This window comes from Alosa sapidissima, chromosome 24 (assembly GCF_018492685.1).
Source record: "Alosa sapidissima isolate fAloSap1 chromosome 24, fAloSap1.pri, whole genome shotgun sequence".
Classification (NCBI taxonomy): domain Eukaryota; kingdom Metazoa; phylum Chordata; class Actinopteri; order Clupeiformes; family Clupeidae; genus Alosa; species Alosa sapidissima.
The window spans coordinates 8,130,399-8,157,344 of record NC_055980.1 but is presented as its reverse complement, the minus strand read 5'-3'; the positions used below and the strand labels follow the sequence as shown (position 1 = coordinate 8,157,344).

Sequence of the window (26,946 nt, the reverse complement as noted above, 5' to 3'; positions counted from 1 at the left end):
CGAGAGTAAAGACGCTTCTGTGTTCTTGAGTGAACCTTGTTTATTCACATTTGCTTTGAATTCAGTGAATTCCATAAGACTTGGTTATGCATTCCTCAAACTGCCTGTGTTTGTTTGTTTGTGTGTGTGTGTGTGTGTGTGTGTGTGTGTGTGTGTGTGTGTATATGTTCACACACACATACACACACACACACCGTGGCAGTTGCGAGAAGCGAAAAGGGAATATTTGGGATGGAGTCGTCAATATTCCTGGAGATTCGTTGTCTCCACACTTGACAACATGTGGAGAGAGCAAGACTTCTTCTCTGTTTTGGATTTTTGTTGTTGTTGTTGTCATTGTGGTTGTTTTTCTAATTTAAGAGAGCTTTGATTGGAGCGCAGGTTTGCTCCAAGATGTCCATGCACATGTGCACCAAATATTCCTTTCTCTAAAATTTTATTTATTGAGTGTCATATTTATTATTTCAGAGAGAAAAAAAAAAGATTGACACTTTTTATTTCCACAAAGCCTGATCAACAGAATGGATTTTTAGAGTCAACAAATCAATGGAACAGAACAGCTGTCCACGTGCAGTCCCTGCAGGTAGAGGCTCAGTTGCCTGTATGGGATCTGTGGTCCAGCACTAACTGAATTTAAAGGTTTCTTGTATTTACTCTTATCAAATGACACATTATCCAAATATACACCCCAAAGTTTGCAGGTCAATGTGAGAACTCATTTAGGTGGATACATCTATTTTGGCATTGCACCTACAGTATGGACATGATTGGTTTCATTGTTTTCACATCAGTTGAAAAGTACTCAAGCTTCACATCAGTTGAAGAGTGCTTAAAGCTTTTGTGTTGTTTGAGGGTTGTCAATACAGTGACAACTGTGTCAGGTTTAGAGATTTATGTTTGAAATTTTACATTTTACTCACTTCTGAACAATTTAACCATAAATGATTTTACAGGGTAAATGAGTTGCATTCCATTTGTACCATGGCTTTTCACATGGTAATTCAGGCCGACAACAGAAACATCTCAGAAGTAATATTTTGGTCACAGGAAACAGTGTTATTGTACTCTGAAATTGGATGTGATAAAATGGATAAATTAGCGTTGTGACTTTGCCGCAACCATTTTTATTTTTTATTACACTGTCTGTATCTGGCGTAACCACAGGAGGTTAAGAGGCCAATTTTCAATAGGACTTGAGAAACTCTAATAGAAGGACAAACACTCTTTGATGTTATTCCAAACGAGATTATGTTTTTGATCATGTGCCTCTGTACAACATCTGTAGTTAGAATGAAGACTTCATAAACACTGCAGTCTAATCTCAAAAGACAGCTTCACAGCCATAAACCTTCCTTTGTCACATGGAAAACTTTTGCTTTAAGTTAATAAAAAAAAAAACAGGTCAGGAGAATGAATCACTACACATACATAGCAAAGTATGACATTGTCTGTTTCTGCCATAGTTACCATAGCTTTCTTTGCTTCAGACCAAAATATGTGCTATGATGGATCATAAGCCTGTATTCCAGATCACAGAATAACATGCTATTATGCTCATGTGCAGTTATTTTCATTATTGTGGTGCTTTGGTTAAAAAATGGAATTTAAAACCACAAAGATTTGTTGTAAGTCATATTTTTCAGTCACATCTTGTCAGTTTGTACAGCTTAAACGGAACACTTATTATGCTCATAATCAACAGCTACTTTTAGCCGTCTTATCTTTTTGAAATGCCTTTGTTGTGGCGTATTTGCACACAGGACTTTCATTCCAAGAGAATACAGTCTTAAGTCCACTCATGCAAATCTGGTGATCATAGCTTTTATACTCATTCAGAATCACATTATGTTGGTTGTGCACTCACTCAGTCAGTTCTGCAAGGTCCACTACACCGCATGGACTCTGCTTCTTCATAATATACCATAAGATTTTTCCGTTACCAAATGTAATTCATTTGCAGTATGAAATCCATTTGTTGACTTAAAAAATATCTTTTTATAAGTTGTTTCTAAAGATAACTATGGTGTACAGATATTCATAATGATATCCGGTACTGATATCATATTAATAGTAGAGAGCACTATTCTAGAGAACACATTTCCAGTACTGCTGAAAACTTATGTAGGTATGTGAATCCAGTGCCTGTGCAATGATAGGAATACTTGAATGTTTTGGGTTAAAGGTGATTTTAAGAAAATAAAATAAAAACAAAATGAAAAAATGGGGGAAGCTATTCCGGGGTTAGGTACTAGGTTTTGGGGCAGTGGAGGGTTTGCCCATCTTGGGGGCACTTTTAGCCAAGAACACATGACCTAAAATGTTTGTTTTCTGACTTTTCACAACTGTGTTTATTATTCAGAATACGTTCAGCATCATGGGCTATTTTGGCAGGCATTTGCTTCTCCTAACTTTGTGTTGTTTCTGTGGATTTGTTTTGTTTTTGCTACATGGTAAAAGTGCAATAAAACAAAATGGGCAAAAAAAAATATTTCTCAACTGTCTGCTCTTTTACTGGGCCATGTTATTTGGGAAATTGCCAGTTAAAGCTGTCAGAAAGCTGTTATACAATTTTATATGAATGTGGTTTGAATTAATGTTGAGGTATTAAACTTGAGTTCAACAAAATGTTATAGTCTGTTAAAACCAACAATTTGTTCAAATACTGTGACTGGTCTGATCAAATTGGTCATCTTCATAGTTGGAAAATCTGACTGAATAAAGCTCTGTGTAAATAATGGATGTTTGCTAACCTACAAAGTCAGGAAGTTACTGTAACCTCGTCCTCGACAGTAGAATAGTCATTCCGTTTGCTGTTGGGTTTTTTTTATAATTGAAAAAATGAAGAGCTTTATGTAACACTTTTTATTCTTGAAGGAATGGTGTAGGCCTACTTCTTTTTGGATTTCTAATAGGTATGATGTGTACTGAGATAACAATTCTTCTTACAATACAGCCCAGATCGTGTGATCTGAATTATCTTATGTTTATTTGACATGTTTAGAATTCAACATCCTGATGGATATTTTCTCTTTTCGTGACCTTTTCATAGCCTCCACTGCCCGCGGCATCTGTTCCGAGGCACGAATAAATAATGTCTTCCAATCGTGAAGGACGGAAGTACATTTGTGGTTAACATCTGAGGGGACAGGGACCTTAAACCAAACGACCGTAATCACAGAAGCCGCAGACAGTCCGGCAGAGGAAACCGCGTCATGGGAACGCACGAAGGTTCTCCGGATCTTATCAGATCCAAAGCTAGTCTGGGCGCACTTCGCCTCGGCTAAGAATACAAAGCACTTCTGGTGGTTATGTTTCGGTTGTGGAGACAAACACACTTTTCCAGAAATCGATAATTGTCGATAATTGTGCAGCTTGAAGGGATCAAAGTCATTTATTTTTGACCATATAATATTGACCTAATGCATGCAACCCCAGCAGCCAACAAAAGTTACATAATTGTTCAAGATCTAAATAATATGTTTAGACACCAAACACAAAAAACAAGCTATTTGCTGTTTATGTGTATTGTTTAACCTTAGATTAAACAGGATCAAGGTTATGTGGAGGCCTAGTAACGTCTGGTATTCACAGGGCCACTTTGCGCATTAAGCGCAACATTCTAAATCACATTTGGGCCAGACAAAACAGTGGCAGACTTTGAGCTTGCAATCAATTGTCTGGAAAAAAGCAAGCAGCCTTACGTTTTTTAATTGCTCATGTCGCGCCAAAGCAACCTAGGACCACTGCTACAATCTGCCCGCTCGATCGTAGGCCACACACAGAGACCCCGCAGGCTGTTTGAATCGCCTTGTGCTCCCTGACAGTACTCCCTCCAATGCACCGTTGCAGTCCTTTAGAACACATCACTCCCCTTTAGTCACGGAAACACAATTTATAGGCAATTATAGTGCATTATAGATTGCATCTTAACTTGGGTTGTTGACCGAAAGTTCTTGTAATTCCTACAGAAAACTTTGTCTTGGGAGCACTAGAAACAACTCCACTCAAAGAGTTAGTGGAGATACCCGCATCCCATGTTTGTTAATGTTTGATTCTTTGTTTAATTGTTGTTTACTAGTTTTGGGCTATAAAAAGGAAGCATAACAAAACAAATAGTCCCATTAAGATGGTCTCAAATAGAACTGGACCACCCACAATCAAAGAGTGCGTATGACCCTGTTTGATCACGCCCCAAGTTCAGACGTCCACAGGAGCCGGCCAACTCATTTTGTCCCGTTATCAGCGCTTAACCAACTACCGGTGAGGAAAACGGGGTGTTTCCCAAAGCTAGTGATCAGCTGCGGGAGGTGGACTTCATTCCTCTCCAGCGAGAGGTTGGCAGGCGTTCTTATTCAACTCAAAGGCGTCACTGGTGTTTGTCAAATCGACTTTTTCTTTCTACTGAATTCTAATTGAAGGAGACAGTCCCCAACGGTGTCGCTCTGGCAACTGAATTATGTTTGATAATTCACAGTATCCATATAATTGTTTTAATTATGATGGAGATGGCTACCCCCCATGTAGCTCTGATGAGGAGAGAAAAATATGCAGACCTGCCTACAGGTAAATTCTCTTTTCATTTTTGCTTGCTGTGTTACAGTATGGTCTTTCTGTTTGGTCTTTATGCTTCTATTTAATGGCTAATTTATTTCCCTTCAGTTTTCTCTTATTATGATCCATGGCACTTTATACAATTTAACATGGATAAAGCATATTTGATATTTATATTTTAGCCATTTAAACACATTTACAATATAACTATTACTGTTATTGTTAATAAAGCTATTAACTTTTTAATACTCCTAGTCTTCATGTTGTCATGTTAGGTGTTTTTTGTTTTAAACCATCTTTGTCACATTAATATTTTTTTATCATAATCATCATAAATGCATAACACTGTGGAATAAGACACCTGTATATTCTCCGCTCCTTCTCTCCCAGTTACATCGCACTTATAGCAATGGCCATCCAGCAGAGCCCAGAGAACAGAGTGACCCTGTCAGGGATCTACGAGTTTATCATGAAGCGGTTCCCCTACTACAGGTCCAACCAGAGGGCCTGGCAGAACTCTATCCGACACAACCTCTCCCTCAACAGCTGCTTCATCAAGGCAAGAGCAACTTATTCTTATTTCACGTCCTTAACCTCTACTGAGCGATGTGTCATTATAATAGAAGTGTATTTGGTGTGTGAGGTTACCTGCTTTATCCATACAAAAACACACCTTTTATTCATCAAATTTTACTTTACATTATTTTTTCACTGGACTAACAAATAACTATGAACTTCTGGAGCTTTAATTGGCCAGGCTTTCAGTTCAATTAAACAAAATACTGTATGACAAATTGTCTCTACTATTACTGATGTGAAACAGAGTGTAATGTTCTGTTTGGTCCTGTCCAGGTGCCCCGAACAGAAGGCAATGAGAAGGGAAAGGGAAACTTCTGGACGTTCGCCTCAGGCTGTGAGTCCATGCTGGACCTTTTTGAAAACGGCAACTTCCGCCGTCGGAGGCGCCGCCGCAACCTCAAGGTCGGCTTTCGCGAGCCGGACGCCCCGCGTCCCCGGGACTCGGAGCCCTTCTGCCCGTCGGCCCCCTGTGACAGATCGGGTCAGCTCAACCCGGCACTGAGCAAGCCCGAGCCGGAGATCAAGTTCAGCATCGACTACATCCTGTCCACCCCGGACCCCCACCCAGGCTTCAGACCCCACCACTGTGGTGCTGCCACCGCCGGACCCTCCATAGCGCTGTTGGAGCCCCAGCACCTCAACCTGCACTTCTGGACCCTGTGACACCCCCCCTCCCCTCCCCCAATGTCTGGATATTCATCTCTGTGGCAAGCAAATCCTACCTGACCTGCCAAAACAAATTGAGAAGTGGGATCACACAGACTTGTGGTACGGTAAACACTGTAGAAATGTACAGAATTGACATATAGAGACTATATCCTACGAAAATAATGTATACATTCCCCTCATGTCCCCTTGCTGTGCTGAAGGAAGCTATTAGAGTGGTTAGTGTGGGTGGTCTGCCACTTGACCATATCTATACCAGTCATTAGTCCACAGAAGTAATCAGAAAACAGTAGCATTTGGACACAATCTTTTACTTTGTGGTTAAAGATCAGTCCTGGAGCATAGTTTACATTTCCCCTCAGTGCTGGTTTATCTAAATGTATTTAATCTAATTTAAGAATTTATGTAATTCCTTCATGTCCTTTAACTATGTTCCTCATCAGGAGAACATGGTTACTATGAGAAGTATCACTGTGTCCAACATTAGGACAATGCTCTAATTTGTCCCAAAAGTTCTACATGTTTATCTTGCAGAACAAAGCACAAAGTTGTAAACAAGCTAGATACACATGGTCATGCAATATGTATGTATTTACGCCTTAATATGTTGTGTCTAATATTATCATAGAAAACTTAGTAAACTACAGAAAAGATCAAATCAATTTACATGCTCAAAGATAAAAAAGAAGATTGTGTGAGGACAATGGGTCTTACACACAAAATGTGATATTAACAAAAAGACTTAGTGATAACAAAATGACTTGAGTTTTGTAAAAATCAGCTTCACTACAGTACTTGGTTCATTGTTGCCACTCTACAGATCCATACCAGCCAGTCTATGCAAAACACCCAGTTTTATTTGAAACCAGGCAGTCTAGCATCTCCAGTGGTGTTTTGATTTGTTTCAGTATCTGGACATAGTCTTGGAGATGTGTTATTGCAGTTCCTTTAAAAACACCTTGTATTACGAAACACTGATAGTGCAGTAATGACTGCTGAGAAGGGAAAAAATGTGTACATTTTGGATAAAAACCATGTTTATGTTTACACCAGGCTTATCTCCAAACACCATGATGTTTACAGCTTATGAAGAGGCCAAACCGTTCTGCTGCACATTATATATCAGTGTTTTATTTAAATAGGTTATGTCCAACATAAAGATAGGCAACACTGTGGTCTTGTTCCTAGATGATTTAGGTGTGGAATTGGGTGTCTCTGCGGTAAAAAGTTGATACAACTGAATGTTCCGTTACCGCATCATATTTGTAAATACTTGTAAAGTGAGCGTGTTTTTGTTGTATTATAAACGATTGTTTGAAGCACTGTATGTACCAAAGACCAATGTTACAAGACAAAATTGGTTTAAGGATAATTGTGAGTGGCATGTATGGTCAAAACAATCAAAAATGCAAATAAATGATCACTGTTTCAGTATACAAAATGACTAAAATAGCTGATTCATTTACTGGGAAAGATTTTTAAGTGACTGTAATTGTCAGATGATAAATATTAGGAAAACACTTGGGAAATATCACAAAACTGCAGTCAAACAGTTCAAATCAGTGACAATTAACATATTGCAAATCAATCTAGCCCAACCTTTCACAAGTCCCTATAATCTATCTTATTGACCTTTTCAGTTTGCTTGGAACTGAGACCTTACAAATTTGATGCAAACACTCCATTAAAATATAATCCCCTCATAAAGGCGGGAGTTCACAGCACGGATTCCTGTTAACATTTATTTCCCTTTCTAGGTGTATCAATCATCCCTTGCTTTTGTGCTTGTGAAGGGACATTTTACAATTTAACCTTTATATTATGGTGTGACTACATCAGGAGAGGTTTTCAACACACTTAACATGAGTGGCATTTAATATAGTGTTACACTTGCAAGGTGAGCCGGAGATGTGACCTTATTCAAATCCAGCTGCCACGACAACGCCGCTCTAGACGCAATTATAATTAAACGGCCTTATGCCGGCTTGCAAATCCTGATCGATCATTGATATCACTGTTAATATCACACTGCCCCCCAGCGAACGTCTAGCACCACAGCTGTTATGGATCAGCAGGTTTCTATTAACAGAGTCGGCGAGGTGCTGGGCTGTGCTGTGGATATATTTGGGTAAATTAACTTAGCATAAAGTGCTCCAAGGCTTGGGCTGGGGTTGGGAGAAAGGCACTGGGAGACATGGAGAGGCCCTGCACACACACAGCACAGACTGATTCTCACACTTCTCTCACTCATGCTGCCTGGCAGTCTGTTTGTCAGAAAGCTGTTAATCCTATTGAAGAAAAATGCAGCTTTTAAAAAAATTTTTTTAACAGGTTTTAAATATATACACATCTCAAAAGTATGAGGTGCATACTGTATGTTTGTCTACATATAAATGTGTGTGTGTGTGTATGTGGAGAGAGAGAGAGAGAGAGGGAGAGAAAGTGTGTGTGTGTGTGTGTATGTGTGTGTACAAATACATGTGTTTAAAACTCTTAGATGGAGCCTTATTTACTGTAAAAACTATGAGCTGTGTTCCGTCTCTCTGAATTCTATTTTGCTGTAGCTGACTGCGTTGGCGGGAGATGGAGTCTGGGAGTCGCGGGGACTGAGATTAGGGGCTCACGGCTACAGCTACGACTGCGGCGTCAGGGAAGGAAATTGAGAAGTCAGTGGTGCGCAACACCAACAGAGCCCATATCGTAAACACAAAGCGCTAATTTGATCCAAAAGTGTTTGTGCTTTGTAATTGGATTCTTGCCGGAACATAATTGCTGAGTGATGACCAAGATGAATCCAATGATAAACATTAGCTTTTTTAAATACACTATGTGTGTTTACGTATTGAGAGGGGTATGTAATTTCTCTGGTCCTGATTAATCAGCATTACTTCCTTAAGGTGTGATTGTTACAGGGAAGTACAGGGAAGTGTGGAGACATCCAAAGACCTGCATACAGCACCTGAAAAATGGCATTTACAACATATTTAGGGATACTGATGTTAGAATGTTTACATTTGTATTTTCAGTAAATTCATTTTGTGTGAAGTAGGTGTTTGTTTAGATGGGTGCAGTACTCATTCCATGCACTGTTTTTTTATATATATATTGGCAGCACTACCAGCATCGTGACTTTCCAAAATAATCACTTGTTACAAACTGGAAAATGGTATACTAAATGGTTAAATAACTGACAGAAAGTGCAGCGGTCCGATCTCAGCTCAGTGAATTAAGAGAATTGCCGGGAAAACACTGATTTGCCTCGCACAACAATTTTCTCTTGAGCCATTGCTTACTGTATGTAAAAGCTGTACAATACCATGGAATTATACCGATTGATAAAAATCAGATGTACGGATTGGTCATTATTACACACTCGCTTCTTTCTCCGCCCTATGTCTCCTGTATCATTTCATCAGTGCTCTTTTAAAGTTAAGCTAGGGTAGTGCTGAACTACTACGAAACGAACACTTTTTAACTAGATAAGTCAGTTTGGGCTCCTTTACTCACCCCCATGCCACCTTCTGTCCCTTCTCTCCCTCTTTGGGCTCCTCTGAATGCATTAGTCTACATGATCGCATGGAGCCATGACATTATAGCCACACAGAGGTTTCTGAATATTTGCTACTTTGGCCACAATATGCAGATTTATGTTCATATTGTCCATCCTTTTAAACTATTCTTCCTATCCTCCCTTTTATGTTTTTATTTGTTATTACTGTCTGCTTTTGTTTATGTAAAGCACATTGAATGACCACTGTGTATGAAATGCACTATATAAATAACCTTGACTTGACTTCATATGATTATAGTTATAAACATAATAATGTTATATGTTATAGCCATAATGTTAACTCCATGGCTACAGCCTTGCTACCAGTTGTCACTCAGCAGCACTGGAGTCTTGTTTAAACTAAATAAGACTTTTCACATTTCTTTAAGCTTTTCTCTTGTAGCTGTTAGGCCGTGTGGATGTGCCTGGCAGGAGAGTCGGGACAGGCTTTTTACAAAATGACTTGGGGAGACAATGAAGTGTGAAGGCCCATCGCCGCTAGGACGACCAAGGAAACAAACAAAAGGAACAAGCGTGGCAGCTTTTTAAACAGAGCCAGCATGATGAGGGAAGTGGCATTTTCTGCTTAACACAGCGCCTGTCAGGACCCTTCCCAAGAGTAAATGTTTCTGCCGGCTGAACGCCGCTGTGAAACCAGCCTGGTGCGGAGCTGATAGTGATGTGTCGGCCACTCTCGTGTCCCCTGTATTCAGATTTACTCCACGCTCCGGGGAAATTATTGTTATTTTTTTTTTTATGTCCATCACTGGATGTACTGTAAGGGCCCTGTCTCCTTCAACTCCAAAATGGCTTATCTAATGTCCACTTTAAGTTTCCTGAGGAAAACAGTGAAGGAAAGTCTGTGAATGTTCCCGTTATGAAGCTGACGTTAGAGCAATAGATTCACGTGACAGACAGGCGCCAACACAAACACAGAAAGAAAGAGGTAACGCACTGGTCAGCATCTGCTAATGTTTTATTGGAGTTCAACACATGCATGAGTCAAATGGCAGAGAGAGAGAAAGAAACTTGAGGCAACAGCAAGGGAGCACACACACAAATACACACACACACACACACACACGCACACAAGCACACATTGCACTCGCACACACACACACACACACACGCCACACACACACGCCTCACACACACACACACACACGGCTTCAGTGACGGCAGTGTTACCAAACACAGCTCTCGCCACAGTCTGACATGTGGTGGAGCTCAGTTGAGGCCGGCACATGCAACACAGTCACAGTCAAAAGGGATCCCTTCATGATGTCTAACGCGATGACATTCAGCAGCCCGAGTCCTCGTTAACCTCACTCACTTCTTAATGGCCACGGCCTGCACTGGAGCCCCCCATACAGCATTAAATACAAAAATTACCCACAATCCAATGAGGTACTTGAGATTCCTAGTGTGACCAAGTTAACCCCCCCCCACCCACCCCTCCCACAACAGCAGCAGCAGCAATGTCCGTTCATTACTGGAGCACTCGTGGCCGAGTGTATGCGCAGGCTCTCTCTGCTTCAGCCAGAAGGCTGTTGCCTGGTGAGTACAAAAAAAGGGGGCTCTTGGCAGGTACAGCTGGACAGGACTAGCAGGCGAGGACGAGGGGGAATGACAAACGCAATTTCCGAGTTCTGACCGGCCAAACAAATACGTTACATGGCCGCGGGTGGACCTAAATGCCATGGGATTTGCTTTTGATGATCATGTCAGGCAAAAAGCCAGCACGGACAACCTGGACGAATTGCATTATTTAACCAAAATGGTGGCAAAGGTGGGGGGGGGGGAAAGAAACATGACAAACCAACTGCCCACATATACAGTTTACAAAAGCTCAGACATTTTCATATTGAAATTTGTAGTGATGGGGTCCAGAAAAAGAAAAATGATGCTGATAACATTGCTTGCATACACACACACACACACACACACTTAAAATATTCTTTACAGTTGACAAACACATCCCACATACATACCATAAGACACTCCATAATAACAATAAGTAAAATGCAAATAAATTATTTCTACATTCTCAAATTAAAGATTTTACAGTATCCCAACCAATTGTTTCCTTCTAATGGGAACAACATAAAGTGTGAGTTGTTTAGAGTTTCCTGCCTTTAAAGTAATCCAACTAACAGTAAAAAGTGCAAAAATATGGTCAAACACTGAGTAATATGCAACTTCCAGCAAGGGTCGTAGCAAACCCTGATTGTGCATCTAAAGAAACCAATTTAGTGTCAGAATATACCAAGAACTAATTATGAATGAATGAGTCGAAACAATCAATCTCAATGAGTAGGGTTTTTTTTAGAGATCACAGTTCAACAGTTAATATACCAATGAATCTGCCTGAATTGCATTCGGAGTCTGACGAGTAGAAAGCAGCCACAACAAAAGGGACATGTGTTGGACATCGACGGTGTTACGTGAACCATTTCAACAAACCAAAACAGCCAAGCATGTGGCCTAGATGGAAATTGCTTCCCTAAGGGATTCTTCGTCAATCAAATGGAGCCAATCAGACAGATCAGAAGAGATAAGCAGCAACTCAACTGGATTTAAAGTGTAGAGTATCTGGAAATAATACCACACCAATTGGTCTTTTGAACATTCAAACAGCCAACTATGTTCCATAGTTCCATGGTTTGGTCCATTTGTCCTGTTACGCTCATCTCATTGCACACGGACAGGTAGAAGGGTGACTAGCCCAAGGTACCTGTGGGAACGGCAGATCCTGGCCACAAAGACCTTCCAAAGTATTTGACGTATATTACAGTGTACAATGTGGGAGTTCATAACCAATTACAACCTGTACACCATTCCAACTTTCAGGATTTTAGTGGCTTCTCAGCACTAAATAACACAACCTGCTCATGCTAGCAAAACATTATATTCCATTGTTCCAGCACTCTTGTGGCATTTCAATAAATATAATCGTCTCAGTACACCTCATTTGTACCAGTCGACATCCCTGGTAAGGTTCCTATTAAAGTATACTGATCATGTTTTCCCTATGTCAAAAATGATTGTGCATGGATTAACTCATAGATGACTTGCGTGCCGTTAAACAGCCTGCTACCTTAAATATCCTGTATGTACATATAGGGACATGTGGGAGGGGTTACCTAGGGCAAAGCACGCACATACACATCCCTCTTCCTCTCCTCTTGTTCCTTCCTATTACCTGTTTCCGTGAGGTAAAACAATCACATGGAGAATTTCCACAGCATCTAAAGAGCTTCACTCTGCCTTTGTATAAAAAGAGGGGAAGAAAAAAATGGCGGCATTTCCCTTTGCTCCTGCAATGGCATTCCCTTATTTTGTCAAGACAACAGAATGACACCTTTTTTTCCCCCTAGTTCCAAACTACAGATAACAATACCACCACCATTAATCCTATTCAAAACAGCTGGAAGGGTGAGAATCAAAAAGGAGAAGGTTTTTCTACAAACGTTTTAAAAGGAAATGTCGGCAAATCATAGACCAACACAGCAACCAGTTCCTTATGAAGCTATAACTAGAATGGGGTTTACGGAGATCACAAACTGCTGACGAAAATGGGCTATGGAAAGGGAGAAACTCAACCGTAGGATTAGAAACGTACTACAACCCCTAACGTAAACCTCACATATAACACCACCCAGTTCACTACGGGGGATTGAGAATATACTGACTGATTGAGCCATGGAGGCATGCAAGGTGTGACTGACGTGGTCAGCTGGCGGTTGAAACCACTTTCCATTTCATAAGACATACAATGGACTATATGATAGCCTCTGTCAAGTGTACCTTGAAGCAATATTCCACAGAATATTGGTGCAAAAGCCATTCCCTTTTAAAACAGTGGTAAATGTACGCAAAATGCAGCTGAAATTACAGGTGTACACCATTTGGTCAATCAAACTCCAACAAAATAATGTTACACAAATAACTGTACCCACCATCTAGAAGTGGACAAATTACTGTGTTGGGTGAGCTTACTAACCTAGCTGTGTTTGGATAACAGATGCTGAAATATGATTTTTTTTCTATAAACAGCATTGAAAATAGAGATTTTCTTTTTGCACTACTTAAGAATACTTAGTCCAATGATGGTATAGTGGGTTTAACTCTTAATGATGACACTGATCTACTTCCCTTTTCAGAAACGACCCACTGCAGATTTGAAATAAGCCGAGTAATGTCATCTTCGATATACGCAGAAGAATTTGTTCAAGTCAAATATTGCTTCAAGGACAAATGGAAACTAAAAGTTGTGCAACAAGAAGGTATGCAACACTATCAACATTGTGTAGAGCCTTCTTCTATTTGCATTTCATTCCTTTTAGGTATCAATTGATGAGAAATCAATTGAGCTGTCTCTGAAACTGTGTATGAATAAAATAAAATAAACGTGGGTATGAAAATGTCTATGGGTTCCCTTCATCGTAAAAGTAGCCAAAAGTAGTCCAAATGGCCGGTAGAGTGAGTGGACGCAGCAGCAGGGACGGCCATCTTGTGGATAGTGGGGTAGTGCATGGAGTCAGCGAGAGGGTGGACGCCTCTGGGTTGGGGGCAGGTGTGGTCAGGGTTGAGGTGCGGTGCTATGTTGGCGTGAGACCTGCCACGGGGTTGACCGGGTGTGCGGAGTGGCGGTTGGGGGGGGGGGGCGTCTACATGGTAAACAGGGCGTCTGCGGCGGGCCGCTCGGCCTTCTTGCCGGCACTTGGGGTGGAGCTGGCAGCCGCTGCTGTTGCCACCGGTGGGAGGTCGCCACTAGGGGGCGATGGTAAAGTGGGCACCATCTCCGCTGCCTTGGCCCGCTCCTCCAGAAACTTGTCGAACTCTGTAGAGATGGAGATGAGATTGGTGGAGCAGAAGAGTGCAGAGCAATACAAATTCACGTCTTCAAAAATCCAGGTGGAATTGTCACATGTATTTCTGTATTGTATTGTATTTCTTTCAAGCGAGTCCTGTCTGTGTAGACAATCTCCTTACTGGTTAAATTAGATTCCATGAGGTACAAACTCTTATGACAATAGACACTAATAGACTGATATTAATAACTACCGTACTAACTATAGAAAGCCTTATTTAAGACTAGTTCAACCAAAAACAGAGAACCATGCTAAATAATTACCTTCACTGGTCACACCCTCCTCAGCTTCGTCTCCTCGCTTCAGACAAGCAAAATGGGGGAGAAATGACAAAATTACAGTTAACACACACACACAAAGACGCACATGCACACGCGCGCACACACACACACACACACCACGGCAGCAGGGCAATATGAATCTCATCAGATATTCATACACAGAAGACGCCATCTCAGAGGGGGGAAAACCATGAGATCCAAATTACACCACCCACACTTCAAATTCCCACTTAGCTGTTTGTGACTTCTATCAGATTCCTACTTCCAACAGACACAATTAAGTGGAGACTGCTAGTTCCCATAAACATAGATTTGTACAGTGTGCCTATGCCCATCTTCTCACCCACACGATTGAAATTCAGTTGGAGAACTTGCCAAGATTGCTTCAAAGTCATGCAGAAATGAAGGCCATAATAAGTTTAGAAAGGAGTGTGCACTCCAGCAAGTTTGCTTCTTCAGTCTTCAAAGACTCTTTCTCTTTTCCCCAGGTTGCTTGCGTACATATTGGCTCAGTAAGAATTTAAATGCTTCCTTGTCTGACTATTTGGCAAGATCATGTTAGGTTTTAAAAGCAGAAAACAGAGTTCTGTGTCAGGATTATTTGCACTATACTAGATTAGAGAAAGCAGCAGTAAAAGTAGGTCCATAAAGAAAAACACTATTTTTACAGCAGTAAAAAAACAGTAGTAATCTAAGACTATGTTTGTATTTCTATTTGTTTGGCCAAGAAAAAAAAAAAGTTATATAAAGATTTCTGCAGCACTTAAGCCACCTTATCTTAGCGATAGCACTAGTCTACTGGCACCTTTCCACAGTGGGTATCCTCAGACTTTTTCGTTTCCATTCCTGAGGCCTGACTGAGGCTATGAGCCTCACAGCCCCAGTCTGGTCTTGGAGTGAGGCAGTGCTGGATCAGGGCTCAACTAGGGACTTCAGGAAGATTAACAATAAAAACACAGAAACTGAAATAGAATGGAAGCTTCAGTTTACGTTGCCTAGCAACAGACATGAATGATTGTGTACTTCTAGAGAAAAAAAACATCTATTGATGAATCTTCACAAAAGAATCAAGGACACCTTTTTGGTTACCTTCCTCTGTAATCAATGGGACTGGCTAAAAGACGTGATAGAGGAGTGCACCTTCAAAAAAAAAAAAATCTGTCTTCTTAACCTATTTTTGCATTCCGTGAACAGAACTCTCCAGTTGTGCTTCCAGTGTAGCTCGGCTGTTTGTGCCAACTAATGCTCTCTGTTTTGCTGAAGTCCCTGATATTATAACTCTTAATGGAAACAGAAGACTGAGGCTATTCACCAATGCTTTTAAGTCCAAGGGAAACCTTGGGCTAGCTGTGATCTTGAAGGGGAAAAAAGCCATATGCGAGTGCCGTTTTGTCATGCTGTTGCAAAACTGTTTGAAGAACCATCCACCAAATTAATTAACTGCCCATATATCCACGTTGTGCCCATCAGTTAGTAAGAAACAGACCTCGCCCCTGATTTAATGACACTGTTAAAATGAGAGATATGGGGGAAACCGGGTTAATTGGGAGGGCTTTGTGAATTAAGTGCCAAAAAGGGAAAGAAAAGGGGAAATGGAAAATGTGTTACAAACAGGAGAAAAAAGATGAAAACAAAAATCAACAGAAAGAAATCTCACCACGTCGGTACAGAGCCACTCCTCTATGTCATCCATGACAGAGGACTGTGCCGCGGGGCCCTGCGGAGCACAGGCACGCACACACACACACACACACACACACGAGTGTGTGTGGCCCAGGACACCACACAACAACAGCCCCCAAAACAAGGGTCAACAAAACAAAACAAAACAAAACAAAACCAAAACGCAAATCAATTTCAAACATAAAATTTGTGATACTGAGGGAAGTAATGACCCATGATATAAACACACACACACACACACACACACAAACACACACACCTTCAAAAGGATGTTTTTCAATGCTTCATGCAAAAACTGAATGGTGGAAAAGATGTTTGTGGCCTTTACTCTGGAGAAACACAAACCCAAGCCAAACCCAAAGTAAAAACAGGAACACACAAAGCCTGCAGGTCATGCTTTAGGGGATAGGGGGGGACGTGCAGCTTCTGAGGTGAACGCTGACATGCAGGTATGTTTTAGCCATTGAAGCTCTACCTGAGGACTACCTAAACCATAGGCAAGAACACTACAGCGCAGCACTTTGGTCATGCAGCTGATGAACAACAGTGTCTTTTCAGCTTACCTTTCATCAACAGGCTTTGGGTGACTCCATTATGGAGGGAGTCCAGTTACCTAGAGTATTCCAACAGAATTCCTTGCTGGCAGTTTGCATGCCAGAGCAATGAATTTGCCCTTTTCATACCGTTTCCATGCCCAGTAAGCTCTACTACAAACAGCATTTGCTGGGTCTACTGATCTCTGCTAGAGACTAGGTTCTGCCATCAGCCTATTAACATCCCAGCAGCAGAGATGGAGCGGAAACCAACAGAGCATGCAGTCCCAGGATCAGTCCAAACCAACTGCAACAGCCACTTGCATTCAATCAGCTCAGCTCCTCAGCCACTGCACACTGATCACCGAGGCAGAGTGCTAAAGGTGCTAACAGCACTAATGGCGTGGCTGCTATGGTGCAATGGCAGCCCAGTGCATCTGATTGAATACAGGCCCAAAGCACAGAACAGCACACACATGGTAGGCACTCACATATTGTGTGCTCACACACACACACACACTCGCTCTCTCTCTCTCTCTCTCACTTACACACTTTTACCACAAAAAAAGGGGCAAAGAGCCCCCTCCCGGAATATGTGAGTGCACTCACCCCCGCATGCGTCTGCTGTTTAACCTCCAGAGTGGGGGCCTGCTCGCCGACGGCCTGAGGGTCTTCAAACGGTGGCGGCGGGCTGGACGGGAGAACAACATCCGGTTAAAAGAGCACACCGCACACGCACACACACACACACGCACACACACCAGCCAACATCACTGACACTTCAGTGTTTCCCCTACAATGTATTCATCAGCGGCGCAGCGCCGCTGCTGGAATTCAAGCGCCACTGCAAAAAGAGTTGCCCAATTAAAAAAAAATAGACGCAAGTGAACTTCAGGAACAGCTGCCGTTCGTTCAGGTTTCATGTCAACAAATAATAGTAGGCTAACGTTGAAGGCGCAGTCAGGGATTACACAGGAGATCACGCTTGTTTGTGTTTATGTTTAAGTTTATTATCAGAAGCAATTTTGTGCAAAAAAACGTAGCCTACATTATGTTAACCAAGGAACTAAATTAAACACGCCAGCGAGATAGCTCGCCCCTACCTTCAGTAGCCTATTCCCAGATAAATCCACGCATTGTTTCGTTTTTGTTTGTGATACAGGCAATGCTTTCAAGCCCTGTGTTGCTAACATACCTAGGCTGTGAAACTAAGGTCTAGCTAGCTAGCCTATTGGCGGGTTTAATTGAATTTGAGTAATAGGATACGCAAGCATTTACATCTGAGATAGTTTGTAATTCCTGTAGAGCTCATCAAAATTATAGATATGATACAAGACACTTATCTGCTATAATCCAAGTGAGTTTTCTTCGAATTTTTGACCATTTATTTTACCAAATGACATGGGAAACATAATTAATTTCATCCACATATTCTTATGCACCATGCACAACAACGCTACTAAGTTAGCTTAAAACCGTGAGAATCAAGCCAGCGTCACGGGCCGTCACGGCATTAAAGTGACAGGCACTCAATTCGACTTGCACAGCACCAATACAGTGTAATGGCATGAAAGAGAAGTCTATATAGTGTATAGTGCTGTGCAAAAGTTAAGACACCCATGCTGAAATTGACTAAAGGGAGGAATAAAAACATATTTTGCCTTTTGTCTTAATTAAAAAAAATAGGACATCAATTATTTTTAATGCATCATGTATCGTAAATAAATACATTATATATAAATGTCTTAACTTATGCACAGCACTGTATATTCTAAATAGTAATAGTTTGTACAGTGGCCTACAGTGTACAGTTGTACAGTGGCTAATACTAATAATGTAAATGAAAAAGGTGAAAGAAAAACATGAATAATCCTGTTCAAGTACTGCAATAATCATGCTTGTGTTGATGGTTATGTCATAATTTGTAACTCAATCTGTCCATTTCTTTCACAAAATCCACCAGAAGTCACAATTTAAGGAGTCATTTTTTATAATGTTTCTCTTTTTTTGGGGGGGGGGGGCTTCCTACGATCAACAGCACCACTGCTGGAAAAAATTCTAGGGGAAACACTGCACTTATCAGCGCCTCCGGCTATAATGCATTATTTAGCAGAGGAGGGAGGCGCAGCGAGTCTCCAGCTACTGAGGCTCCTGTTTAATCTCCACGCTCGGATACGCAAGCATCCTCACCACATTAAACGGAGGAGTCCTCCGCATGAAAGTGAAAACATGAGCCGAGCGCACTGGCTAGCGTAGTTGTTCAACAAGGAGTTGTCAAGTGTGATACGGAGCTGGAGACATCACCACCGAGTCAGAAGGCTGGCTGGGTGAAAGTGGAGATGTGCGAGTCGGCGCCACCTACTGGCTAAAAAGTGATCTTCATTGTTTTCACATACAGTCTAATTACTAGATAGGGTTAGGATACAATAAGATCAAGAAGACAACTGAAACTATGGGGTGTGGTGTTATATTACATAGTATCAAGTAAATGTGGTGAGCTGGGCTGGCTCATATCTCATAAATGTGGGGGAAAGCCAAGCCAAGCACATACTGGAACATGCTCGCTTGCTCCTGGAAAAGTGGCAGTCTGTGCTTCTCTACAGTTATTACGATGACATGGTTATCTTGTGGAGTACTACCATTGTGTTCCGATTTACCTAGAGAAGTATAGGGCAACTGGACAGCACAACTCCAAAGGTGTCGAAGCTCTGCACTAAGCATTTCACTGCGTGTCGTACTATGTATGATGGTGTGTGTGACAAATGGACTTGGGACTTTAAAAAGGGCTTCCAGGGAGTGGAAGAGAGCTCTCACTTGTTGCGCTGTTCGGGCGCCGCACCAGTCCTGGTCTGGGCAAACATGTCAAAATCGTCCTGCGGTTGGCTGAGGGCACTGAGTGTGCCACTCACACTGTCCCCACCCACATCTGAGAGAGAGAGAGAAAGGAGAGAGAGAGCGAGAGAGAGAAAGAAAGGAGAGAGAGAAAGAAAGGAGAGAGAGATGGAGTGAGAGAGAGAGATGGAGAGAGAGATGGAGTGAGAGAGAGAGAGAGAGAGACGGAGCACGAGAGAGAGAGAGAGAAGGAGGGAGCATGAGCGAGCCAGCTGAAGGTCCTTGATGCCAAGTGATGGTTTCATATTGACCCATCATGACTATTCTGTATTCTGTTCAAATGCTAAAATGTTATACAGTGTATACTTCCCACCCTGAATCATATCCAGACTTCTTATCCAGTACTGAAACATATTCAGTTCAGTCACTTTAATTGTAGAGCACATTTAAAAACAACAGGAGTTTAGCCAATGTGCTTGTTTAACTAGTTTGGGGGGGTGGGGGGTACTCACCTAGCACGGCCAGTTTGGAAGCGAGGGAGGCTGGGGAGGCGGAGCGGGCAGGAGCCACAGAGGCGGGCAGGCTGGAGGGTGGCGTGGCGTTGACCATGGGAGTGACCACAGCAGGGGAGCCAGGGCCCAGGTCTATCAGATTGTCCTCCGTGGCCTCACTGAGAACCTGGGGGGAGGGGTGTGTGCACACAGGACCTGATTTTAGGAACGGCAGCACAAAGCTGGCAGACATGTGACTGGGTGTACCTCTCTGGAAATAGGTTGGTCACTCCTTGTGTTGTGTGACAATGGACAAAACATACTGGAGGGGACTTCCAATTGGGAATCCGATTTACCCTTCATCCAATTATGATAATAAAGCTCTAAAAACATATGGGAAGATGACAACAAATATTTTTTTTTTAGCTAATTAACACTTTTTTTCCTTTTGGTGTTTGTGTGTGTGGGAGTGGGGTGAGGGGAGTTGTAAAAACACCAAAATAATAAAAAGAGTTTAAAATAAACAAGAACCAATGAATTGTTAGCCAAAACATCTGACATAAAGCATAACAGTAATTCATTACAACTATAAAAAGATGTGGCTAAATGTCACTCTGGAAAAAAATATTTCATCATCGTCTGGACGGCAGTGAAAGGACATTTTTTAAAATGAGCTTTGCTCTGCAGTGCAATGTTTTTTTTTGTTTTGTTTTATTTTGTCCTTGTTGGTTGGGGACAAAAGCCAAAGACCAAAGACCGTCTGCAGTCCTTTAGTGGTTAAATTATCTGTGTGTCCACAGCATATAGCAGCCTATACTTTTAGTCCATTATAGAATGTGGATACAGAAAAACAAAAAGCCTATACATGGAAAAGGGGGGACTGTCATTTTCCTGGCCACTAAAACACACACACACACACACACACACACTCACAAATACTATACATTTCTTAAATGTTGGGGAATGTCCATCTGTGGTGTAGTTCTGGACTCGATGCACGTACTCAGGGGTGCTGTCTGCGGTTACGCTGGGCCAAGTGGACACCATTTGGCCAAATGTGAGAGCAGACAAGACGAACTCCGACCAAATGTGCGAGCAGACTAAACTCGAGCGGGACTAGAGCGGGTCTGGACTTGAGACAGCTCCTTCACACTCGTGCCTGGCGTGCCCCGTCTTTCCATTCACTCATTTAAGAGCTGTTCTCCGTCCTAACGACCGAGACTCACCAACACAGCGGCTTACAGCCCATGTGTGTTTCAGATGCATGACATGGCTGGGTGACACTAGCACAGTGGCACAGTTAGCTGCTACACATTTGGTTTTGTGGAGGATGGGTGGATGTACGAAGAAAAAGGAGTGATTTAACAAAGGGATGCAGGCAACATGAAAGGGGAGTGGGGTGTGGGTGAGGATCCCAAGCAGCATGAACGCATTCAGGGTACTGGGGGGGGTCAGACAAGGAGGGGGGGTTGGAGGAGTCAGGAACAAGCACCATCCTATCTCATAGCCAAACACAATGGAGAGGTGGGTGGTGGGGAGGGTGGCTCAAGGTCAAAACATGCGGTATGGAACTTGGGGGAGGGGGGGTGGTGTGGCCTGGATGGTGTGTCCATACGCCGGTCGGCCATGTTTCGACATCGCCCCGACACTGCTCGTGTCAAAGCATACACGACTATCAGTGGCTCTCATACTTGCCTCCCTCAGCTGGCGACAAATCAAATGACAGGGAGAAAATAAAAGAAAAAAAGACAGAATAATGAAAACAAACCAGAACACACAAAACAAAAGGGGGAAAAACATATGAATATTTACAGCATGCCTTCATGGAACCTGTGTGGGAGCATGGGGCATTAACTTCACAGTACTGCTAACATTCAGAAGCGGACACAGCAACACTCATGACGGGACACTACAAAGATGTGATGGAGGTGAGGAGGCTGACGACAACCAAACAGCCATGACGCTGGATGCTGCTCCCTAAAGCCCATGCACTGATTGAAATGACCATGAGTGGACAGACTACAGATATAACGGAGTGAGGCCAGAGTGGCTGTATGATGAGACTTAAAGAACTACAGGACTGGTCAAGCTTCCACTTACTCCATTGTTGATTCCCTGGGCAGTTCGGCCTGACCTGAACCTCTCGTATCTATGAGAGAAGACGTAACAGTACATCAGTAACACAGTACACAGCTTAATAAAAAAAAAAAAAATACTTCTACATACAATCTTACATCAGAGAAATCAACAAAATTTAATTTACATTTAATATTACAATCCTGATCACATAAAGTATGCTTCTACACTAGAAGCTGATTTTGCTAATCCAAAAAGTAGATCTGAAAGATACAATTATAGTGGGTCACTGTGGGCTGGTCTGGATGGAGAGCCTCCTCTCAGCACTCCACTTAACAGCTAACAGCAGGCCTCCAACAACACAATATGGAATACATGTTGCCACGGAAATGACAAAGCACAAAGTTAATGCCCTTGTCTGTGTCTACATGTCTGTGTGCTTGCTCTGGTCAGCATGGCAGGGCAGGGCAGCTACCTTTCGTATCTGAGGAAGATGTTGTTGAGGTCGTCGTTGACGTGCAGCAGCTCTTCGGTCACCTCCTCGTTGGACACGCGTGAGATGAGCTCCACAATCCTCTGTTGCATGGCCCTGCATGTACGGTTCAGCTCCTATATGTTCGCAGACACACAGGTTTTGACAAGACAAAGTTTAAAGAACTAAATCACAAACCTACCCTCCTACACAAACACACACCATCTGTTGTTAATTAACTGTTATTGTGGTTGCTATTACTGTTATTATTATTATACAGCAGCGACTGTTTGACTGGCTAGTGCATCACTGGCTTGAGCCTACAATGTAACTACTCTCTCTAGTGGATAAAGTAGGGAAATGCAGACAGCAGTTTTTCTTAATCTTTACTACATGATCATTTAAATTCAGCATGGTCACTACACACCCCAAATGAAACTAGGCTTCTATTCATCTGATTAATGCTTTGGTATAGACAGGAGAACAACAAATACGTTGACATGTTCTCAAGCAGTGTGCAACGGACGGTCACCTGAAGCAGCTCATGATCAGAGGGGTCTTCCTGTCCTGGCACCATCTCAGTCAGCATCTCCGACATCACCTTAATGTTCCCACGCACAATGTCCAACTCACTGCGCAGCCGACAAATCTGCAGGGGGGGTGGGGTGGGGGTGGACACAGCCATGGTTGAAGTACAACGTGTAGAGTACGTGTGCGACACTCGGAGAACAAATGGCAAAATCAATTTTTAATGCCACCTCCCTCTCATCTCATCACTCAACAGCCAACTCAAATCCTTTTCCATTACAGGCTGAATCCAGCATTAATGGGTTTCAGAATGCACCAACACAAGTTGATGGCAACAACTTACTCTTCATTAGAAAGATTACTATTCATAGAATTATTCTAACACAAAAAAACGGTATTACATAAATTAAAGGAAAGCTATAAAAAAAAAAAAAAAAAAAAAAAAAAAAAAAAAAATCGGACATTAGCTCATCCATCCTCCACACAGAGGTTGTCCAGGCTGACGTGGCGGTACCTGTTCGGGGTTGGGGGTGATGGGTCCGGCCACGTGCATGGTGGGGATCTGTGGGGCGGAGTGCACTGGCAGCGGGGCAGTGAAGGGGGGTGCGGTGCCAGCGAGGGGCTGAGGCTTGGGCTGTGGCGGGGTGCTGTACTTCTGCAGTAATTGGTCCCCCTCAGGTGCAGTTTGTAGCTTTTTGAAGGACAGGACAAATGAGGGAAAGCGGTACAGCCACAGAGTTATTCTGGCACTTGGGCTGTTTCGCCACCGACTCATTACACCAACTCATTACAACTTTGCAGCACGTCAGCAAAAATGGCAGCATTACATGTTTTGTTTTTTAAAACAAAACGTTTGCTCAAACAATCCTTTTTTCTTAAAATATAAGAGAATGCATGCAAAAAAATGACTACCAGGAATGACTCTTGATTCTTCCGAATAAGTATTTGTAGCATATAATTTATATCCAACATTATGCACGGCAACAACAATGTCGTGACAACAGCCAGTTTTATTACGAGTCTATGATGATTCATGCGGTCCTACCCGCTGTGGCGTGTGGATGGGAGACAGGGACTCCAGGTCGGACATGGGAAACTCTATGCCTTTCCTCTTCAGCTCCTCGTACACGTGGACCACGCCCGTCAGGTCGGGACTACTCCTGAACGCATCTGCCCAAGCCTGGGGTACAGAACGGGCAAAGAAATTAGCAACGACAGAAAGTGGCTACAAACACTCCTGGAAGCAGCCTTCCAACTATCGACCAACAGACTAAATGTCACGCTATAAAAGGTCATATCACCATGTGATTACGTAGCATTTACAAGGTATCCTTTCATAAAGCCCTTTCAACCAAGAGGCCCTACATTGCATGTATGGCACAAAAGAAGTGCAATGGCCAACACTGTGGTGGCGCCTTCCATGTTTTCAGTAAAAGCAACCGAGGAGCCAAGATAAGCAATATCAGTGAAGTCTCATGTAAGTCCTTGAGTGACTCCCTAAACATCAGGCATCAGATTCAGCAGATTAGAGGGCACCTGAGCCAGAGCGGCAGGTAAGCCGAGCAGCAGCAGGTAACCTGAGCTCGCACCTGGTCACGGTGGGCAGACCGGCTCAGGGTGCGCGGGCGCTCACTGTCCCCTAGGCTACAGGGGCCTCAGGTGACAAACAAGCAGCCCGTCCAAAAAAAGGACGCTGCTCTCACTGGTTCCCTTCATCTCTTCCTCTCCCTCGCTCACTGACCCAGAATGCCTCAGAGTCCCAATCTACCGTTTGCATCAGCGCGGCTCTCTAATAAGCAACAGGCTGCAGACTGCAAATCTATACCTTGTAAGCAGATGCATGAGGACGGAGTACCTGAATGAGAGCGAGCACTTTGTCTTGCACAATGGTGGGAGGGTTGTTTTTGGGTGAAATGATTTTCACAAGGACGCCGTCAATGAAGTCACGTGTTGTGACAAGGGCGTGGAAACGATAACCACAGTTTTTGACACATGTCTCAAGGACCTGCATAAAAAAAAAAGAAGGAAAATAAGACAATAACAAAAGGCAAAGCTTTGGGGGTCTATTCTTATGAGCCCCACTAAAAAAAAACACTTGGGTTACAAACATATAGCTACTCTTTGTATTCTGCACATAAACCTGATAACTCCGCGCGCCTTGCACATACCGTTAAGGTCAGCATCACTTCTTTGTAGTTTTTATTCCCATTCAGCCTCTTTTTAACAGCTCTTATGGCATCCTTTGGGCTGCAAAACCATTATGAAGACAGAAGACAGACCAGGTTATCTAGATTACATCTCTAAAATCTATCATATAGCCAGGAGACTGGGAGAAAGACCGTTATTCTTTTTTTTTTTTACAATCCGATCCTGTCAAGGTAGTTTTAGTTAGAGTAAAGGACAGCTAAACCGAAACGAATAAAACTCAGACAAATATGACGTCCATCATATCATTCATTTATGGTTCCCATCATTGGTTATCACTCACCCATCCTCTGTTTCATTGATGATGTCACATATTTCCATGTTCAGTGACCAATCCTCACTCTGAAGAGAGCCATCGGTGGCTTTCTCTGTGATGCAAAGACAACGCAGTTCGTGCCTTTTAGGACTGGTAGTGTTTCTTCTTACATGAGTCATTTGCGCAATATTTGCCCAACCTTTCGTTCAAGGTGGTGGCGAGATAAAATACCGGCCAGCTGAGGCACCAGGTACAAAGTAGTATGAAAGCAACTTGTAAAGTACTCGTCAACGTGTGATAGCTTTATAGCCACATGAGCTGCACATCATGTATGAATATTCCTATATGATGTCAATCTAGTTGTTGAGTGAATCATTCATTGGGTTTAAAATTGGCTGCGAAATATCAAGAAATCCAGGCAAAGATCATTCGCAACAACTTGTTAGCCTTCTACATTGATGAACAACACTTCACATTGGTTGACGATGTATGGTCGAGAAAACGTATGTCTCCCGCACTGCCATTGAACACCAGCAGACTCGATCTTTATACATTGCAGAAATTAACATCATCAAACCAAGCTTCCTCATACCTGAGTGCGTAAACGTTAACTGACTTTAGCCTATTGCTAATGTTAGCAGGCAAACATGATCTGGCAAATATTTATCGTTGGCAAGCTAGCGGGCTATCTGGCTTGCTGGTTGGTTTTTCATTGTATCTTCGTCTATCTTAACTAAATTACTGAGTTGCTTACATGGCAACAATAAAATGTATTTATTTCAAAATCTAGCTTGACAATGCAAGGAGCCAAAATTGCACAGCCTCACTGACGACAGAAACATAATGTTAACGTTAAATAGACATAGCTGGAATGCTAACCAGCTAGCAAGCAGGCTAAGCTAGTGTCATTTAAGGGTGCCTGGGCAGCTCAACAAGCTAATTAAGTGCTGAACCTACAGACAGCAACAAAACAGATTGGTTAAGTAACACTGTGCATTATACCGTTATTTCATTCAATTGGTAAATGAGAAAGACATACCAATACACTGTCCCACCGGAGTGCTATATGGGTTTCCCAGTAAGAACTCCATCTTGACAACAAACCAACTCACGGTCCAGAATGAAGAAAACAGTGAGGCCACGCCCCTGTGAGACTTTCATTGGATAGAATTTTGTGTATTTCGCCGTGATTAGGCTGTTTCCACGTCAATCACGACTAACTCCAGTGGGTAACATTACTAATGCTTTTAAATTCTTTTCAAAATACAACGTATGTGGCCTCCTTAGGTAGTGACTGTAAAAAGGGATATATTTTACATACAGCCTTATGTCTACACTTTTCTCCCTTGGACATATCACGCTGGGTGTG

The 26,946-nt window shown here is 42.4% G+C and overlaps 3 protein-coding genes across 4 annotated transcripts in view; 2 read left to right on the top strand and 1 right to left on the bottom strand.

The window, feature by feature from the left end:
* The window catches only part of fam20cb (FAM20C golgi associated secretory pathway kinase b), a 43,619-nt gene extending 40,982 nt beyond the window's left edge, over window positions 1-2,637 (top strand). The window contains exon 10 of the mRNA XM_042081950.1: window positions 1-2,637. This exon is cut by the window's left edge and continues 450 nt beyond it. The gene's annotated coding sequence lies outside the window, so the exon portion shown is untranslated.
* Window positions 2,638-4,287: 1,650 nt separating this feature from the next.
* On the top strand, window positions 4,288-7,993 carry foxl3 (forkhead box L3). The gene is made up of 3 exons (XM_042081953.1): window positions 4,288-4,563; window positions 4,942-5,110; window positions 5,404-7,993. Exons 1-3 carry the CDS (start codon window positions 4,457-4,459, stop codon window positions 5,791-5,793), a joined length of 666 nt encoding a protein of 221 aa, XP_041937887.1. The 5' UTR covers window positions 4,288-4,456; the 3' UTR covers window positions 5,794-7,993.
* A 2,311-nt stretch (window positions 7,994-10,304) lies between these two features.
* On the bottom strand, window positions 10,305-26,701 carry tom1l2 (target of myb1 like 2 membrane trafficking protein). Of its 2 annotated transcripts, XM_042081951.1 has the most exons (15): window positions 26,617-26,701; window positions 25,605-25,689; window positions 25,285-25,363; window positions 24,972-25,121; window positions 24,162-24,296; window positions 23,631-23,807; window positions 23,121-23,237; window positions 22,592-22,725; window positions 22,141-22,189; window positions 20,062-20,227; window positions 19,532-19,643; window positions 17,327-17,408; window positions 16,159-16,218; window positions 14,484-14,520; window positions 10,305-14,189 (listed from the first exon to the last, which is right to left on the bottom strand). In XM_042081951.1, the coding sequence occupies exons 1-15, from the start codon at window positions 26,666-26,668 to the stop codon at window positions 14,017-14,019; spliced, it is 1,608 nt and encodes a 535-aa protein (XP_041937885.1). In that variant the 5' UTR covers window positions 26,669-26,701; the 3' UTR covers window positions 10,305-14,016. The 2 variants fall into 2 exon arrangements, with proteins under 2 accessions (XP_041937885.1, XP_041937886.1); XM_042081952.1 differs by lacking the exon at window positions 16,159-16,218.
* Between the last annotated feature and the right edge of the window lie 245 nt (window positions 26,702-26,946).